We start from the raw sequence: 20,332 nt of genomic DNA on the forward strand, positions 1-20,332 counted from the left end.
TTCCCGGAGCTTGCTACAGAGCTGCTGCTCCTCCTCATCGAATGGAGTCAGAAGAGGTGGTTCAGGCACCTCATTTAAATACCTCCTCACTTCTTACCTCTGGATGTTTTTCTGGAAACATCCTCAGTGGGATCTCCCAGGAGGAGCTGAAGCTTTTGGGATGTCTGGCCTTCACCCTCTGAAGGAAACAGATATGTTATTTCTATCAGTTTAAACTTAAACCTGCACTTGAGATTAACACCAGACTCCCCAGGGACACTGGGAATAACAAATTAGGTGTCTTTTATTGGAAACTGTTCACCTTTTACACACTGACATTTAACACGACAAGCCTGTGTGATCCCTCCGGCTCAAGACAAGTCAGCGACAACTGGTGCTGAAGAACTGGAATGGCTTATGATGGTTCGAAATATCAAACACACACACACACACACACACACACACACACACACACACACACACACACACACACACACACACACACACACACACACACACACACACACACACACACACACACACACAGATATACTGAGACAAAAGTACACATCACGACACGTAATAACCATTTAACACAGTCTAGCCACCTAATGTAGACATCAGAGAAAGATCTTAAAGTGCATACAGGAACAGAGGAGGGCTTCGCCAGCTCTCATTACCAGTAACAACTTTTTTTTTAAATAATGACTGACAACAATCCTCCACAAAAGCTTTACAAAAAGCACATCCCCACCATGTTTTCAGCTCAGACTCATCTTTGATTCATGATATAATTACACTGCATAGCTCACTGGGTTAGTCTTTTACATTATTGCGGTACATCGTACTGTAGGTCCATGTCTGGGGCCTAGGTCTGAGCCGTGGGCTGCAGGGTGGCACCAAAAACATGTCCAGTCAGGATCTGAGGAATAAAGCATGAGGTGGCCCCACTGCTTCCAGTGGATAATCCATTGAAGGAGAGAGAATGTTGAAGTTTCAGGCATGGCATGAAGATGGTCAGTATCCCATATGCATAGAAGGGCGCTGAAGTGACTCCTTGGTCCGGTTGGGGTGCACCACATGGTTCTGTGCAGGAGGTGGAGAAGCTCCGCCCGGCTCAAACTGCTCAATAAGGAGCAAAGAGGACTTGTGGATGAGAGGTCCTGACTGGCCCTGGGGCCGGGCGTAGCAAAGCAGCAGGGAGGGTGTGAGTCTGGAAAAGGCTGGGGTTGGGTGGCGGGTTGGCGGCGTGGCTTGTACGGTGCGTGAACGAGTTCCCGATGGCGGCTGCAGCCACGGCCGCCAGGTGAGCAGGTAGGATCTGAGTGGCTAGAGGCTGACAGGGACGATCCTTCCTCAAAATCAGTTTTATCTAGAGGTGGAAGACAAAAACACTTGTTTTTGTTAGATAAAGGTAAACGATTATCTTACTTTCACATGAATTTCCTCGTGTTTTGATTTTTGGTTAATCTCAAATCGAAATTGACTTCACTGCAGCACTTACTCTACAACGTTTATCCAAATCCCCTGTTCATAACCCTAATCCTAACCCTAATGAGCTTGAGTTTATTTAATCTAGAGAAGAAATCTTGTTTCTCCCTCACACTCACTCATTATCGTAACCTGTAACCCTGGACAGGTCCCAGTCATCACAGGAAAACAACCATTCACACACACACACACACACACACACACACACACACACACACACACACACACACACACACACACACACACACACACACACACACACACACACACACACACACACACACACACACCTAGGGACAACCCAACATGCAAGTTTTTGGTCTGTGGAGAGAACCGGAGTCTCCAGAGAAAACCCACACATGCATGGAGAGAACAAGCTAACTCCATGAAGAACGACTGCAGCTGGGATTTGAACCTGCAACTTGCTTGCTGCGAGACAATAGTGCTGAAACTTTATTTCTAAAGTAAAAAGAAAACGATTTGTTTAGATTTAAATGATCTGGACCTTCAAAATAAAACTTCAACATCAAGAAGTTTTATCCTTCTAAGCTTTTATTTCATGCAAATATTTTACTTCCCCTATAAATAACTTGGATTAGCAGAACCTTTTACACAAATAAATATATATTTCTGGAGCATTAAGGTGTTGAAAATTAAAAATAAAAATACCTTTTCTCAAAAATATACTAAAAACAGGTTTAATTTGATCAGAAAAAAATATGTATTTTTGGAGGATATTTCAAGTTTTTACTCAGCGTGTTAACACCTCCACCCTGAAATAATCATTTATCAAAGCCTTGTGTGCCTAATCTTGTTTCACAAAACTAAACCAAACATAATGCTGAATCAGAAACAAGACAAATTGTTTTATTACAAGAAATAATATTTAAAAATGATCTGCGCTTATTTTTCTTCACCTGCAGACGGGTCAGAGAACGAGTCTGTTTAAATCTGCAGTAATTGGGCGAGAGATGCTCCTTGTTTCCAGAGGCAGTTTCCTAAAGCTCAGTGAGGATTTTACAATCAAAAGAAACATTTCTGATTTTATTTCTGATTAAATAACGCAAATCATCTTGAGTAGAAGCATTTCTGTGCAGCAGAGGGAACTTTGTCTTTATAAACATTGGGTATTTTTGTCCAAAGAAAAAGCAAACACCGAAAAGTAAAATGACAAAAGTCTCCGGGTGAAAATGTCACCAGTTCTATCTGGTGTAATCTTGTGTATCAGTGATGAAAAAGCTATGTTCTCGCTGCCAAGCAGCAGTCGTCACGGGTTATCAATAACCGAGTCGGGCGTCAGACACCCATGGGGAGCATTCTTTACTCTGCGCCCATCAGAGACGCTCCTCTCCGTTAACTCAGTCAATGATGGGTTTCAGGATGAAAACCATTTCCCCCACACTGGTAACCCTCCTGCCTGCTCCCTACTAATGTAGTGAATCTTTCCCTTTCACCAGAAGACTTACGCTAAAACCACACAGCGGTGATTTATCATACGTGGCGATCAAAAATCTTTTAAGCGATTGTTTTCAGCTCACCTGGAGCCCAGAAAGTCCAACAATAACCCCAGGTAAATAAAAAAAATCAAATGTTCTCTCTGATTCCAAGGTGTAGCAGCCTGTCTGACCCTGAAGTGAACCACTTTGATGCCTGAGACCAAACCGCTCCAAATAAGTTAAAGCTGACATTTACAATCACTTCTAAACAGTAATCGACCCAAGTCTGCATTCCTGCTGCAGCTCCTGGATCAGACGGGCTTTTTGTTGTCAATAAAACATCACATTTTTCTTCTGTTCCCTTATGCTGCTGATGTTTAATAACCCTAACCTCTAAAGGCTCTCAGGTGACTGAATCAGTCTCTGGACTTCCTCTGAAGAGCTGAGACGTCAGGGATAAAACAGTCAAAGATAAACGGGGATGTTTTTGTCGACATGTGAAAGGTCAGAGGTCAGCGGTGACTCACCGGCAGCTTGGTCTGGCCCTTCTGTGGCTTGCTGTAGGGGCTGTATTTGGGTTTGGCTGGTTTCCCTGCTGCTCGGTCTTTGTGACGCCGACTGCTGATGTGCTGTAAGAAATTTTAGAAACAAATAAATAATCAGATGAAGACGGTTTCAAGAACATGGTTAATTAATCCAACTTTTAAATAAAGATGGTAAAAAGAAGCTATATATATATATTCAACAAAAATATAAACGCAACACCTTTGTTTCTGCTCCAATTTTTCATGAGATGGACTTAAAGATCTAAAATTCATTCCGGATACACAATATTACCATTTCTCTCAAACATTGTTCACAAATCAGTCTAAATGTGTGATAGTGAGCACCTGTGCTTTGCTGAGATAACCCATCCCACATCACAGGTGTGCCACATCAAGATGTTGATCTGACATCATGAGTAGTGCACAGGTGTACCTTATACTGCCCACAATAAAAGGCCACCGTGGAATGTGCAGATTTTTGCTTTATTGGGGGTCTGGGGACTCAGAACTGGTCAGTATCTGGTGTGACCACCATTTGCCTCATGCAGTGCAACACATCTTCTTCGCATAGAGTTTATCAGATTGTCAATTGTGGCCTGTAGAATGTTGGTCCACTCCTCTTCAATGGCTGTGCGAAGTTGTTGGATATTAGTGGGAACTGGTACACGCTCAACGGGTGACATGTCCAGTGAGTATGCTGGCCATGCAAGAACTGGGACATTTTCAGCTTCCAAGGATTCCACATGGCAGCACAAAGAATGCTAAAGGTGAGTTTTGCTATTATGCCCCCCTTTAAAAATATGAAGACATTTGCATAATCCTGTACAAAAGACATTGAAACCGTGCAATTTTTTTACAATATTATAATAAATACTTTTAAATAATATTAATGCAGTCTTATTGTGCCAAATCAATAATTGATTAAAAAATGTAATTGTTTACAGCTTTAAATTTAAAAGGTAAAATAGAAAATAAATAATAATTAGCCACCCATAAAGTTTGATCTGAGACACCAATAATTTCTGAATCGTGATCAAAGCACAACAGATATACATTTGGAGTTATGATTTCTAAATGTTAACTTTTTTTGACAAATTGAGATAAATGTTAATTTATTATTTTCTGTTTTCTGAAAAACAATGGCAAAATGATTATTTATTTATTTATTTATTTATTTATTTATTTATTAAATGTGTGGTTGACTGAAAAAACACTATTCCTGATGATAATCAGTCACTCAGAAATTTTCATGCAAGCGGAACATGAAAATAGTCTCCTACACCTATCTCCTGTGTTAGCTTCTGACAGAAAATAGACAATGAAATGGTAGGATATGAAAATCCTCACATATTTATGTCACTGTGAATTTGCATTGATGACCCCGCCCATTCTGGCACGTGACCAGCCACAGGAAAACAACACTACAACTGTATTAAATAAATGATTAAACCACACCTTTAATTACAAATGGTAATGAGGGAACAATCAGTTTTATTTTCTTATTACCAAATAAAAATCTGTCGATTGGCAAATAAATAGACATTTTTCAAACTATTCCAGAAATTAGATTTTTGTGGCTTTTGTATTGCATTGATCCTTCTGGGCCACCGTGCAAATGTGACTTTTTTATTTTTTATTATATACTACTGGATGTTCAAAAATATTGCTCGTCTGTTATGTCTATGAGGTCGAGCAAATAAAAAATAACTAGAGGGAAATTAAATTCCACACATAAATTCACATTTTAATGAGACTTTGGAGAATTTTTTCTAAATAAATTTGAAAATCTTTCCATTCAAACCTTCATCAAAGAGCCTGAAAGAATCAACTAAAGAACGCGGATGCTTTAATTGCTCATTTTTTAAATTTTGAGTAAAGATAAGAGCAAAACAAGCTGAATCAGAGATGCCAATACCCAGAATTCCACATCCCATCTCACGGTGAGCTCTGATTCAGGGTAATATGTTCAACCAGAGCCACCCACGGCGAGAATGACTGCAGGGAGGTTTCGCTAAATGACACATTTTGTTCTCAAGTTAAACACAGTTGAGAATGTGGCTTCCCTCATGCAGAAAGACAAGAAACAGCTGGTGGAGCCGAAAAAAAACCCCGATCTGGATTGTCATTCCCAAAGCTGGTAGATAATTCTGTGTTTCTGTGTGTGCGCGTGTGTGTGTGTGTGCACAACATGATGCTGATTTCTGGTCGAGTCTTAAATTTTCCACTCAGGGGATTTGACGATCACACGTTTCTCCGGCTTTCCAGCTGAGAGTTACATTTCTCATGCTGGATTCTGAGTTTTCCTTTTTTTTTTTTTTTGTTCATTTTGTTTGTTTGTTTTTTCTGTATTTTCTTTTTTTCTTTTTTAGGGAGAAACTTGAAGGTCAGTTGAGAGGAAACAGACTGCTTTTCAGGTATCATGGAGGACATTCCTCACATGATGGAATCGTCAGCAGTTAGAGGACACGATGATTTATCTGCTGCCAACAGCAGCGGCTAGCTAACATGTATGTGCAGGGGAGTGTCTGTTCCTTAACTCAAAGTCTCTAAAAAGATGTTTCATTTATTGTTATCCTCTATGTGGTAATATTAGGAATCCAGGAGCATCTTAATCTACTCTTTAGTGCCACACAGTTCAGAGTAGGTATTGCCTCTACGGCAGCCTACATGCATCAAAAAGGCTAAATGTTATCAACAACTCCCACCTTTCAATCCGTTTAGGTCCAATCTTTTCATTTGTATTCTTTTCTAAATGGAGGGAGCAGAATTTTACTAAACCTGCAAGGCTGCCATAGAGAGAACTGGCACCACCCCTATATCATGTATGTCCCTTAACAGCTACCATATTTCAAGATGGCGCATGACTATCAGAGGATTGACCACAGTTTATGTATATAAAAATGTAACATCTCAAGCTAATATGAACACTTAGAATAGACGCTGGTGAGATATATTAATGAAAAAGGGCAAATTCACTAAATGAAAAATATTACAGACTGAATCAGAGGACATTAAACCCAGAAACAGAGGTAGTGATAAAAGGAGAAGTTTTGGCTTGCTTTTAGCACCCCCAGGTGGCCTTTTGTAAAACCGAAAGCTAAATCTACTTTCTCACTGTGCATGCGTCTTTTTAGCACCTTAATCTAACAGCTGAAATGCCCCCAGCCTTCCTTAGTGTCTAGAGGGGTGATTCGTCACTAAATTAAACTAATCAGCTCTGTTCATGATCTAAAACATGGAGGACATTAGAAGAGATTTGTTGTCATGTTAAAAAAAATTTGTTTCTGAATTGTGAAAAATATAGCAACAAAGTATGGACATTTTTTCTACGAGATGCTGATTTTTGTGGAAAAATAATTAAAAAACAAACATAAATAGATGTAAAAACTATTACTGGTGCTTTTACTGTCATTCTGTTGTGGAACATATTCAATGAAAACTCTGAAAAACTGCTTAAATCTGCATGTTTTTATTATTGTGGGCCTATCTATATTATTAAAATGATCAGAGCCACTACAGAAGGCCCAAAGAGCCTGAGTTATGTTGTGGTAACTTGAGAGGAACTGTGAAATAGTAACACTTTTGCTGTATGCTTGTTCATGTTGAATTAAAATAAAATATATAGGACATTTGTGATGATAACAAAAATGGTAAATGGCCTGTATTTGATATATCACCTTCTAGAGTCCTGGAACTCCTCAAGGCGCTTTACAACACAACCAGTCATTCACCCATTCACACACACATTCACACACTGGTAGGGATGAGCTACGATGTAGCCACAGCTGCCCTGGGGCGCACTGACAGAGGCGAGGCTGCCGAGCACTGGCGCCACCGGTCCCTCCGACCACAACCAGCTGGGAACGAGAGTTAAGTGTCTTGCCCAAGGACACAACGACAGCGACAGACTGAGCTTGAACCTGCAACCTTCCGATGACGGGGCGAGCACTTAACTCCTGTGCCACCGTTGCCTGATATGTATATGTAACACTGATGTTAGGGCTAAAAGGCAGAATATACGTTTTGTTTGTTTTTTTCTCATTACATCGGAACTTCACATTGTCCCACATCGAGTAGTCTCTGTCCTACATTTGGCAAGTTGGGATCTGGTCACCCTAGCCACAAGGCGTCGTAGGGGCTGGGTGGCCTTTCATTACCCCTGTAAAGAACAGGTGTCAAACTTGGCCAAATTTGGCCCACAGTCTATTTTTATTTGGCCCGAGAGATCAAATATCAAATATACATTAAAACTGTCCCATCGGCCCATTTTGCCACAAAGACTACAAATCCGATAGTGCTTTGCGGCTTTAGTGTGTCAGTTGATGCTCCCCCTCTTTTCTGTTTACAGTTATTAGATCTGAAATCTCATACTGGCTCAAGAAAATTATGTACAGCTGTTAAACAGTTGCACAGTATCCCTTTAATCCATGTTATTTATCTGATAATCTCTTTCTTGAAATCAAATTTCATCAAAATTCCATATTCGTATTCCTAATTTATTCATTTAATCAAATGTTATGGGCTGACTGCAGGGTGCCTGTGTTTGAGTCGCAGTCATCAGAAGCATCATTTGCATGAAGTGTGTGGTCGTGTTCTGGTTTATATTTCCTTCCATGTTCACCTCCTGCTGATGTAACGGCACACAGAGGGAGGTCCAACAGCCCTCCAAAAGCTCCATGAGCTCTTCTTTTTTTTTTCCTGACACGTTATGCAAGTGTGAATAATTTATGATGGTTGAATTCCATTTCAAAACGCGCCGGATCATTTCTGGGCCTCATGCAATGAATTTTGAAGTGACGGATACACAAGTGGTATCAGTCTTCTAAACAAGAATATTCTCCAAACCAGTCATTTCAAAGCTAATGACTGAAAAATATGTTTTCTACAATTTTCAGTAAGAAGTATGCTTATTTGTTTTATTTACTTGGGCACGCAGAGAACCAGACAGATTTCTATTTTTCTTAAACCTTTTTCATGAGTTTACAAATCGAGAATCTATCTTGTTTTTCAGCCTCACCTGTTTTAGCTGTGTCTCTGAATTGACGTGCACGTCGCACGTCTCACAGTAAAAGGTTTTGTTCTGCAGGCCTGTTGATGATTTGGAGGTTGAGGCCAATTTGCCTTTGACTCCCGGACGAGGAAAAGACTTGATGGCGCCCACGCCACTCCGAGCCTCCAGCATCGTCTTGTGCTTGGTGCCTGCGGGTCAGAGCAAGAAACGAAACCCGTCAAGACATGATTGTCACCCTGGAGATGCAGCCGGCAGGAAAACGGTGAAATACGAGGTTGCGTTAAAGGGTTAGCTTGTAAGTTATCCTGAAACATCTCTGATCAAAGACTGCTGTAAGGATGGGTAATCCCACTGTTTGAGTCATGTTTGAAACACCAGAGACAAAAACATAACTTGCACAGTAACTTTGCTGAAGGAAAAGAACATCTTAAGGCTCTAAACACACTTAATTTTTTGTCAATAATCCAAAAACAGAAATCTGCAACCTTCAGCTCTGCAGCCACATGTGACCATTAAGCTGTTGTTTGTTTTGTAGTTTCTGTCCATCTGTTAGTAAGAATGTCCCATAAACCACTCAGTTGAGTAGCTATCACATGCTCTTCAGACCATCTTCACTCGTTCTTTTCAATACATTTGAAGTGGTCTCTAGTATAAATGAATGCATGGGCATAACTTTGGGGTGGCGAGGGGTGGTGGGTGGGGGCATGCCCATCCAACCCCCCCCCCCCCCCCCCCCAGATTTTCCAAAGTAAATTTTTGTCCTCTGCACTTTATACCATCCAGAAACAATATTACGCTATATTAAATAAACACTGGATGAGCATTAGGACCAGGAGTTCAGCTAGAATCTGATGTAAATGAGCTCTATTGATCAGATAACGGCTCGTTTCTCATAGTCAAGGTGTTCTCTGCTGATGCGAGTCAAAACGGGTAAGTATATATATATATATATATATATATATATATATACATGCCCTGATGTGGAGGCTGGGGGGTGTGTCGACATGGTCGGAACATAGAAGGGGGTGCACGGCTAAATAAGTTTGGGAACCACTGGTGTAGAAGACTCTTTGTGTTTACATGAAAAACTCAGAGTGGCCGATCATTTTCAGAAATAAGAAATTAAATAATTGTTTCTTAGTGAAGGGCCTCTTTATCATCATCAACAGAGTATAGCAAGCTGTCTAGCTCTAGCTGCTGCTGGACTATTGCAATGATCTTTTGACTGGTCTTCCAAAAACTGCAGCTTTTTCAGAATGCTGCAGCTAGAGTCTTAACAAGGACCAAGAGAACCAAGCACTTCACTCCTGTTCTTCAATCTCTACACTGGTTAGCAGTAAACTACAGAATCAATTTCTAAGTGCTTCTTCCAGTTTATAAACCACTCAATAGCATGGGGCCAGAATCCATGTAAGATCTCCTTCTGGTATATACACCCAGCAGGGTTCTGAGGTCCTTAGGAAGCAGTCAGCTGGTAGAACCCCGTGTCAGAACCAAACAGGGTGAAGCTGCTTTTAGCTAATATGCTACACACAGTTTGAATCAACTTTCTTATGATCTCAAATATGCCCCCACTCTCATAACTTTTAAATCAAAATTGAAAACCTTCATTTTTTCATCTGCCTTTGAATGATTGTTCTCATGCTGCACATGCTGCACTGTAACTGCTCACCCTTGACTTTACTTTGCTTGGATCAGCACCGACAGGTCTGCTGCTGCAGAAGGTGGCAGAACCCAATATGATTTGGAGTTTGCTGAAATGTGGACATCTTGCCTCAGAGTGGATAACAGCAATGCAACTCTATCGTTGACTTGCAACATCAGTGTTTTATCTCCACAAATAATGCTGGCCTGGAGGAATTTTCCTGTGTGGTGGTGTTGCTAATGCCATCGGTTAACTTCTGCGTTAATCATTATCATTAAAAATTTATTTTTCAGAGTTCCATACTTTTAACATGGATAAAGCCAGCTAAATCTGAACATGTAAAATGAACCACTGGCCTGTACTGGTCTATAAAACCCTCAGCTAGGTTGTGCAATGTTCAGATGTCGCACAAGACAGCTTCATGTCAGAGGTGGCACACTACATGGCCAAAGATTTCAGTTAAACTGCACAACCTCTCTCTATGAGGACTAACTAACGTCACGAGCATAAGACATTGAACGACAACAGGTACCCAATAGATCTACAATGAAAAGAAAAAAAATACTTCTTTTGTTAGACTCCGAACCAAAGTCCAAAATTAGTGGTCCACATGTTCTTCCATGTAGCCTCCATCGTTGCTAATGCTACTCTTTCATTGGTATTTTGTCACTAGTTTTTGTGTCTTTCTCTGACCCTGGGTGTATTTTTACTGGTCGATTGTAGATTGGATTCATAGATTTTCTGACACTGCTCGAAGACGGAAGGCTGAATTCGGTGATGAGCGTGTTCAATAAGTGATCACTGGGCCCATCATGCTGGATGGCTACAGACCTGCAGATAGTGTTGACCATTTTTTGTCACGATTCTTTTCAACTAGAGATTTGTTTAGGATGGCCGAAAAATGCCCAGTGTGACCCAGGATCAAAATCTACCTCATAGTGGACTGAGTATTATCCCGCTCATCTATGACCTATTGGAGTGAGACTGGATCATGATGCTGCTACACTACAAGTACTCACTATGAAAGCACTTTGCCTTTTTATTTAATTTCTTACATACAATTTTATTTGTAAATTTTAAATTTGATCTTAAAATCTGCTGTTTGATGTTGTCAATGTTGACCTCGACGATGGAGCCACACAGGTGTGCATTACCTCCACGTCTTTGGAATTGTTTTTACCATGGTAACAAACCATTGTAATCTTGCTACAGAAGTTTTGTTCATCCTCAAAAAACAATCACCAACCTATCACACTCAATCACCCGCCATGGGGAGCTTGCAGCTTTCCCTATTCTTACTTAAAGACCTCTCCAAACGTCTGCAAAGACCACCCAGGTTCTGGTTTTGGGTGAAGGGGACCTAAATGAGCCACTTACAGCGCTGACAGCTACCATCATTACAAACTGGTCGTTCACAGGAGAAGACGTTTTCTCAGAAACTGGCACAATCAGGAGGCCTAAACCATGGAACAAAAAGCTCCGACTCACTCTGTTTGGGAAGAAATTCTTACAATAGCAACAAAAATACTGCTGTGACAAAAATGGGCTGCAAAAAAGTCCAGATGGTCGATTGTGAAAGGGCTGAATTGTCTTTTGTGATCAGTTACTGCTTAATGCAGAAGCTAGTGTGACTAACAGTTTGCTGCTTTTTCAGTTTGCAAGTCAGTTGTGGTGAGAATCCTGCAGATAAATCATCTCAAAGTACTTCTGTCAAACTTTTATATCCAAAATTAGATTCAGAAAAAGCATGGCCGCTTCTGAAAGGGATGGTGAAACATGTACTGTTTGAGACCTTGATTAAAAACTGCAACAAAATGGTCTGAAAAGATACTTTTGGTTTTTTTAGGCCTAAAACTGGTTGCTAAAAGCATCTACCAGTTATTTATGAGCAGTAAGCAATGCTAATAACTAGTCAGATCACCAAATTATGTATTTATTAATTATTATTTAAAATAAACGTTGATTTTAAAAGGTCATGCTGATATGTTAGAATGCCATATTACCTGCTCTTAATCCTTTACTGTTTAGCATGACATGAGACCACTTTAAAGCAACGGTGTGTATTTTCTCTGGTGATGGGGGCAGCACACACCTAAATCATTGCAAGCAAGCGGTATTTTTCCGTTCGAGTAAGACTTTACCAACGGATGGCCATTAGGGTCAAAAATCCCTGCTGGGAGTGTAAATTTCGAAGGAGTACTTGGTCAGATCGTTCGACCTCCAGCAAAATGACAAGCACATCAGAACTTTTTTCATCACTGGCAACGAGTGAAGAGGTAAGTATGTAAAACAACAATGTTTATGAATGGTGAAAGTTTTGTAACCTCTTGTTACAAATCAGTAATGTATTTTGTCCTCATGAGCTCATGTAGAAGGAAACATCCTGTCTGATATGGCGTCGCCCAGACTTAGACCCACTCACATGCATTTTAGACCTGATTTCTATGGTTATATGTTACGAAGTCGTCAATATTTTTTAATAACTGGGCATCATTTAAATAATTTTCAACAACATTTCGATGGATATTTCCAGAGGTTAATGGTAAAAGACTTTGTCACATCAGTTTCAAAACATCTAAAAAAGGAGCAAGCAAAGTCCTAATATTTTTTTTATTTCTTTTAGATTTTTCTTCAGTTTTCATACATTCAGAGAAACGTGTTGAATACAACACCATGTCTGATGAAATCGTTATGTGCAACAATTCATGACAGTTGTATTTCCGCCTTCATTGCGAGATATTGGAGGCGTGGCGTGAGAGTGTGTGAAGAGGGTCAGATGTGTGTGTCTCACGCTCAGTGCGTGAGAGTTGCCAGCCCTGATTTCAGTGATCCCCCTTGCAGGTAGGACCCTTACTGTGGATCGCAGGCATCAAACTCCAGTTTTCTTTCTTACTTTCCCGCAACTCACCATACACAGGTGTCGGTCAGGCTGCAATCACAAGACTTCAAACAGTTCAAAATTCTGCTTCAAGACCGCCTGGACTGGAACCATGAAGACAGACCTTATCACTCCCATTTTGGCCATTCTTCATTGGCCCCCTGTTAATTACAGATTTAGCTTGAAAATCCTGTTACATGTTTTTAAAACGCTGAACGGTATGGCACCTCAGTACCTGGCTAATCTGATTCATCCCTCTCATCCTTGATGGATCAGGCCCTGTGGACAGGGGAGTCATGCTTTCTCTGTTTTAGCACCAAGACTTTAAAATGATCTGACTTTTAATCTCAGACAAGCGCCATCGCTCCTTGTTTTTAAGTCTAGATTGACAACTCAATTATATGCTCTTGCTTGCATTCAGTCAGTAAGCTGACCACTAGTTTGGGTTTGTGAAGGGCATCGGTTTTACCCATCTGGCTGTTTGTGTAGTTCCTTTAAATATCAATACTGTATGTTCTATATTCTTAGTGTGATCAGAGCTTTGTTCGACCGTGTTAAAGTGATTCCTAAATTAAGCTTGGTGTATTTGATGTAGGACAGTGGCCCTGATGACAACTGGACTTTAAAAAGACCAAAATTTCTCTTTAATTGTTAAACCAAACCCAGCAAACAAAACAAAACCTTGTCCTTTTTCGTACCACTGTTGTGAGCTTCCAGCTGAGACGCCGAGTTGACCGCCACTTTGCAGAGCGAGCAGTACAGAAGGCGCCGAGCTTTCTCCTCCTCCGTCTCCGCGTCTGTCTCAGTCTCAGGTTCGACCTCCTGGTCCGGGTCCGTGTCTGAGGATGAGCTGAGCTTTGACGGCATCTCATCTCCTCCGGAGGCTGCGTCCGACTCCGAGGTCGCTGCGGCACATGGAGCTCTCAGAGGACACAAAGGTCCGGGTGATGATGCAGCCGGGGTGATGATGGGATTAATCGGGCCAGGCACAGAAGCTACAGCTGCTCCTGAGGGAAAATGAGCAAAATTGCACTTTTAGTCCCATTGCTCTATCCATCATTTAGGGACAATTATGTTTTAGTCTTTGTTGCATTTATTTTCTGTGTTTTAAAGTCATTTACTGCTGATTTAAGCTGCCCCTCAGGAATAGTGGTACAATTATCCAAAACAACAAACTAAGAAGTAAAACAGGGACTAACCATCTTTTTATTTAGCACAAAATTTAATCAAGAGAAGCCGAAACGCTGATTCAACCACTCAGTCAAGCAGGAAGCTGTGAAACCAGACCCAACAGAAGAGAGCTGACTATTAAGTAACAATTTCCACTTTATTTTTTATCTATAAATAACACAAAAAAACCCTCCAACAATGTCGAATTATCGCAGAATAAGTAATTTTTTCTATTAATATTCAACATCACATTAACATGAATGAAGAGCTTCTGCAGCCTGGAAGAAACGTCTGTATTTTTAGGAACAAAGACACCAGCAGATCAATATATTTGACTCATAAAACAACACCACATGTCAGAGTATTGAATACAGAAGGACTGCTGCCACATTTACGAAAATGAAATTTTGCCTCGCTGGTACAGTCCGATCGATGCTGATGCCTCTGATTTCTCTGTTCTCCAGCATCGAGGACTGAAGCTCCTCCAGTGAGGAGAGCTGATCAATACTGAATTATGTCGTGCTGTTTTTGTGGACCATATGGTCCTTAGTTATCTCCACGGAGGTGTCAGCTGTTGGCACCACATACCCCTTTAAGCCCAAACATCGTCCCGAGGATCATCGCTGTCAAAGGTTCAGAAATGAATCTGAAGAGAAATCTGCAGCACGTGTGTGTCTGCAGATCTGAGTTACAGACAAACATCCAGCTGTTAAAAACGTAGCTAAAGATGTAAATATATACTTAGTGTTATTTCCTTCCTGCGCTTCAGTGTTTGTGAGCGACCGATCCATTAACCTCCTGAAATGGCTTTGAGGCACATCTTCACTCATAAAACTCTGCTTTTACACCTGACTGACTTCAGCTATACAATTTGCAGCTGGATCATAAAAACCTGCTGCATGTTTAGAATGCAGATTGTTTCTGAAATGATCAGGCAGGAGATGAATAAACCAAAAATGAACAGTTTCACTGAAATGCAGTCGTGTTTAACCTGTGAGGATGAAAACGTACAACAAATTCAGCAATAATTATGTATCTGGTGGAATTAAGTTTTTCCCGTGATGTACGTAGAGGCGCAGCATGCCGAAAGGCAGGGTGGGCAATTTTATGAGGGCCCCAGGCCACAAGGGGCCCCCAGAGGGCTGACAATCTTTGAATCAGACTGTGAAAAACTGTCATTTGACAACACCCACTGTCATCTTGTGGTCCCTGACAGAGATCAGCCACACTTCAATCAATCAATCAATCAAACAAAGCTTTATTTATAAAGCGCCTTCCGCAACCCTGTCAGGAAGCCCAAAGCGCTGAACATGGTACAGTTGTAAGTAATTATACTGAATAAATCAACAATAAAAGAAATTCAAATTACAAAATACAAATTACAAAATACAAAATGGAAATAACAAGATAGAAGAAACATTCCGGTAAAATACAAATGTGTGAAACACAATTGGATTGAGTGGATGGATTGAGTGTACCAATGAAAACTGTGGAATGGATTCAACATAAAAGAGGGCCATAATCAAACATGTTCTGGAAACGCCAAGCGGAGGAGGTGTGTTTTTAGGTGATTCTTAAAGACTGGCAGAGAAGGGGACAGCCTAACTGAGGGTGGCAACTGGTTCCAGAGTAACGGTGCTAGGACTGAGAAAGCCCGGTCCCCACGGGTACGACACCTAGACCGAGGGACAGCGAGCAGGCCTTGGTCAGAGGAGCGCAGAGCGCGTGATGGGGAATGTCTGTTCAGGAGTGTGGCCAGATAGGGGGGAGCACCACCCTGGAAGAAATGATAAACAAAGACGAGTATTTTGAATTGTGAGCGATAGGAAATCGGAAGCCAGTGCAGGGAGGCCAGGACTGGACTGATGTGGTCCCGTTTCCTGGTCCCAGTCAGGAACCTGGCAGCGCTGTTCTGCACAACCTGTAGGCGACGCACTGTTGACTGACACAACCCTGCGTAGAGAGAGTTGCAGTAGTCAAGCCGAGAAATTACAAAGGCATGCAGTACCCGCTCCAGGTGGGCTCTCGACAGCATAGGCTTGATTTTAGCAAGGCGTCTCAGGTGAAAGAAACTGGACCGGATCACAGAATTGATGTGAGCATCAAATTTAAGTCCTACATCAAGTTTCACCCCCAAACTGGTCGTCCACTTCCTCGTCTGACACCTCTCTTTGCTCGGACGGAGAAACAGCAGGACGCCTGACAGAAGATATCTTTGCTTGGGGCCCCACGAGAACCTCGGAGCACCATTTGACATCAGAATGATGTTTTTATGATATAGAAAATGGAGCAGAAGAATAAACTGATCTGGGTTTGAAGAAAAAATGTCAGATCAGTTCTTCGGTGTTGAAACAAAAGGAATATTTTAAACATATTTAACATTGAACCTTATACGAGTCGTAAGTCCCTGTAAGAAGAAACTGTAGCTAAAATCAAGTTTAGCAGCAGACCTTCTCCTCTCTTGCTCTTTGACTTTTGTGTATATTTTCTGTTTTGTTTGGTTTTTACGGCATTAACAAAGTGTTTCTGACCAGATCTGTCCGTGTCCTGACCTTAAACAAGGGCGCTGTTTGATTGCTGTTGTCGCCCGATGATTGAGTGCTGCTGAAGCGTGTGCAGCACCAGTGGTCGTTGACCTCTTAGCCTCTGTCTGTTTCAGTCCATGCTGCAGATGTCTGTTGATGGATTTATTCTTGGCTGCTACTTTCAACACCTCAGAAGGAACTTTTGAAAGTTTCTCTCCTGAAGTGATTACGTTTTAAATCATAGGATGGCATTTTTCCAAGGGCTTCATGTTGTGCTGAACATTTATTTTGGGATGTAATTTCATTCATTTCCATTATTAGTTTATTTATTACATTACAGGAGCACCAGCTAACTCAGGCCTATTTGTCTGTCCTGTTTTCCCACATATTTAGTTAAAACACACATGTTTCCTGTCTGAATTTCATTCACAACACTGAATTTTCCTACATAATTATCAACTTTTAAATAATATCTTGCCAACACATGTACATTTTATCTAAGAATAAATGCTAATTAAATGACAAATAATCAAGTTTACTTGTAAAACTGGAAAAACACCTTAAGTGAGGTTGTAATATAATTTTTTTATTAAAATTATTATTAATAGAGAACACAAAGTGTCTGGGTTTGCACTCATCATTTTATTTACTCATAGTATTTGAATTTTTTGTGCTATTACATATATATCCTTTTAAAGTGTCATCTGCATCAAATAGGATCAGCCTTTCTTTGAACCGAGTTTTTGTCTTAAACATGAAACACGACAGCTCAAAGGAGCTTCTTTTATTTTGACAAAAACTGCAGAAAACACCAAAGTTTGAGTTTTAAACTTGTTTCTTGGTATTTTCATTCCAATCAGCTGATTTTCTAGTAATGGTTTAAAGTGATTATTATCAACAATCCTTCAGGTTTCCCGAAGGTCTTTTAAAGTTTTTCGTTGGACTTCAGCTACACTCACCATCTGCCCTTGGATTTTACCATGTTGTGCAATCTGTGCTTGGAAGAAAGAGGAAGGTGAGCAACTGAAGGCTCTACTGTGGATAAAAACAGTTTAAAAAGTCACGTTTTGTGAGAAAAAATCAAGAGAAGATTAAAGTCACAGGACTTCTCCCTTTAACTTACAGGTCAACTGTTATTTTAGTCCTTATATGTTTTTCAAAGATGCAGTAAAATTTCATGAAGAAAAAAATTTAAGTACAAAATAAGAACAACAAAGATATTTGAATAAAAAGTTATAAATTATTATTTAGCATCATTATTACCTCTAAATAAATTTTTAGCATTGAGCCCAGTCAGCTATTGACCCTTTGCACGTGACGTCACGCCACTCCTGTGACCGCCCCTTCGCCATGATGGATGGCAAAAAGACCGCTTACACCCATTGAAACTCCAGTGAAGCTAGTCAAAACAAGCCAGTTTGTAGCCTTTTATTGCTTTTATTTAGTTGATTAGACAGTAAAATGGTTTTAGCTTGCTGCGTGGTTGGCTGCACTAACAGACAAGGACGTAAACTCAACTCGTTTTTTCTTTTTAATAACTTTGATGGAGACTGAGGACGGAGATGAACTGCAGCGATCAATCCAGCTGACTAGCAGCCCTCAGATTTGCAGCGAACATGTTTTTACCGGGTAAGATTAACATTCATTAATTTCACGAGGAAGACAGGGACAGGGATAAATGTGATGTGCTTATACTAGTTATTGATAATCCTGATGGATGGGTATTTCACAACAGAGGATGCGCACCGTCCACTGTAGTGTAAAGCAAAACAATTATTAACAATATTAAAGCTCCGATATATGATTACGTGTGTTAAAATTACGTTATTCATTTATATGAGCGTCGCCGTCAGAGATCTTCTCATTCCAGTGTGAGAGCAGCAGCTGTACCCGGTAACACCACCATCAACAAGTGATCCGGACTTTTTAAAAATCAGCTTTGGTGTAAAGTGAAATGCTGTTTATTACATAATTTTACAAATCCAGTGGGGTGAATTTAGGCAACGTCAGCAACATGTTTACATCTGTGAACAGCTGCAGAGAGAAGGTAAGCTAACGTTGGTAAGCTAGTTAACATACCGCTCTCTATGAGCCCCGGCTAGATGCGCTACTTCTTCTGATAACTGAACTGGGCATGAACTAGTTGAAGGAATGCTGGAGGAGTTTTGTTTTCGTTTTGATCGCAAAAACAATTTTAGGCTCTACTTTCCCCTTTGTTTAGTAATTGTGTCGCTCACTGTTTACATGCTTTTGCCGTCCACCATGGTGGACCCACGTGATTAGGTGACGTCGGTGCAAAGTGTCAATACAGTTGTGGACACAATTGTTGGTTCCCTTCGGCCAATGAAAGAAAAACACCACAATGGTCACAGAAATAATTTGATTCTAACAAAAGTAATAATAAAATAAAATTCTATGAAATTTAACAAATGAACGCCAGACATTGCTTTTCAACCATGCTTTAATGGAATTATGTGAAAAATAAATACTCATGGAACAGGTCTGGACAAAAATGTTGGGACTCCTAGAAAAGACTAAAATATATTGACCAACGGGACATGTTCATTGAAGGTGTGTCCACTAATTAGCATCACAGGTGTCTACATTCTTGTAATCAGTCAGTGGGCCTATAGGGCTACAGATGGCTGCTGTGGTGTTTGGTAACAGGGTGTGTGCCACACTCAACATGGACCAGAGGACTTGAAGGAAAAAGTTGTCTCGGGAGATTAGAAAGGACATTCTAGACAAGCCTGTTAAAGCTAAAGGCTATAAGACCATCTCCAAGCAGCTAGATGTTCCTGTGGCTACAGTTGCACATGCTATTTAGAAAGTTCAAATCCATGGGACTGTAGCCAACATTCCTGGACGTGGCCACAGGAGGAAAATCGATGACAAACCAAAGAGACTGATAAGCCAAAGAGAGCCCAGAAAAAACTTCTAAAGAGATCCAAGGTGAACTTCAGGCTCAAGGAACATCAGATCGCACCGGCCGTCGTTGTTTAAGCCAAAATAGACTACATGGGAGACGACCAAGGAGGTGCTTTCAGCTCACCAAATGCTCAGAAATACTTGAATTCTTCTGAGCACAGCAGCTGTTGGAGTCGTGGTTAACTCACACCCATCCAAAGTTTGCTAGAATCAGCTGTAAACTTCCATCTTCGCTCATCAGCCAGGCTGCCATGAATATTTGCCCTTGTGTCGAGGTGAACCCATCTACCGCACCGTCATTAAAGCGCCATTCGATGTCAGAGGGCCAGGTGATTAAAGTGTACTTTGGCTGGCCTTGGACGCCCGGCATTCTGGGAAGCCTCCAGTAATCCATATCCCCAGTCTGTGTGACCTAACGGGCTCAGCAAGGCCCAGTTAAGAACTCAATCCTCTCTCATTAATGGAGGTAATGACTGTGATCAATCTAAAGTTGGTATGGGCGAGCGGAGCACCGACAGGAAAAAAAAAGATGTAGAGATTGAGGGCAGGTAAGAGGGAGCGTTAAAAAAGGATCAGAGACAAATTAAAAAAGATTGCGCTGGAAAAGATGGAGGTGTTGAATGAAAACGGAAGAGTAAGCAAAGTTTGAGACCAAACAAAACAGGTGGGAAAGAAAAGAGCACAGAGGGGAGAAAAGAAGCTGAGGAACACAATTAAAGGTGAG

The 20,332-nt window shown here is 40.9% G+C and overlaps 1 protein-coding gene across 2 annotated transcripts in view; it reads right to left on the bottom strand.

Annotated features, from left to right (window-relative positions):
* Positions 1 to 265: 265 nt before the first annotated feature.
* znf385d (zinc finger protein 385D) overlaps positions 266 to 20,332 on the bottom strand; it is a 112,083-nt gene continuing 92,016 nt past the window's right edge. For both annotated transcript variants that reach the window (XM_015949789.3, XM_015949788.3), the window contains exons 5-8: positions 13,684 to 13,992; positions 8,469 to 8,650; positions 3,434 to 3,535; positions 266 to 1,351 (exon numbers count right to left, since the gene is read on the bottom strand). In XM_015949789.3, coding sequence (XP_015805275.3) covers positions 1,106 to 1,351; positions 3,434 to 3,535; positions 8,469 to 8,650; positions 13,684 to 13,992 — 839 coding nt within the window. In that variant the 3' untranslated portion in view covers positions 266 to 1,105. The remainder of the gene's footprint in view (positions 1,352 to 3,433; positions 3,536 to 8,468; positions 8,651 to 13,683; positions 13,993 to 20,332) is intronic.

The sequence above is a fragment of the Nothobranchius furzeri genome, chromosome 5, assembly GCF_043380555.1.
Source record: "Nothobranchius furzeri strain GRZ-AD chromosome 5, NfurGRZ-RIMD1, whole genome shotgun sequence".
Taxonomy (NCBI): domain Eukaryota; kingdom Metazoa; phylum Chordata; class Actinopteri; order Cyprinodontiformes; family Nothobranchiidae; genus Nothobranchius; species Nothobranchius furzeri.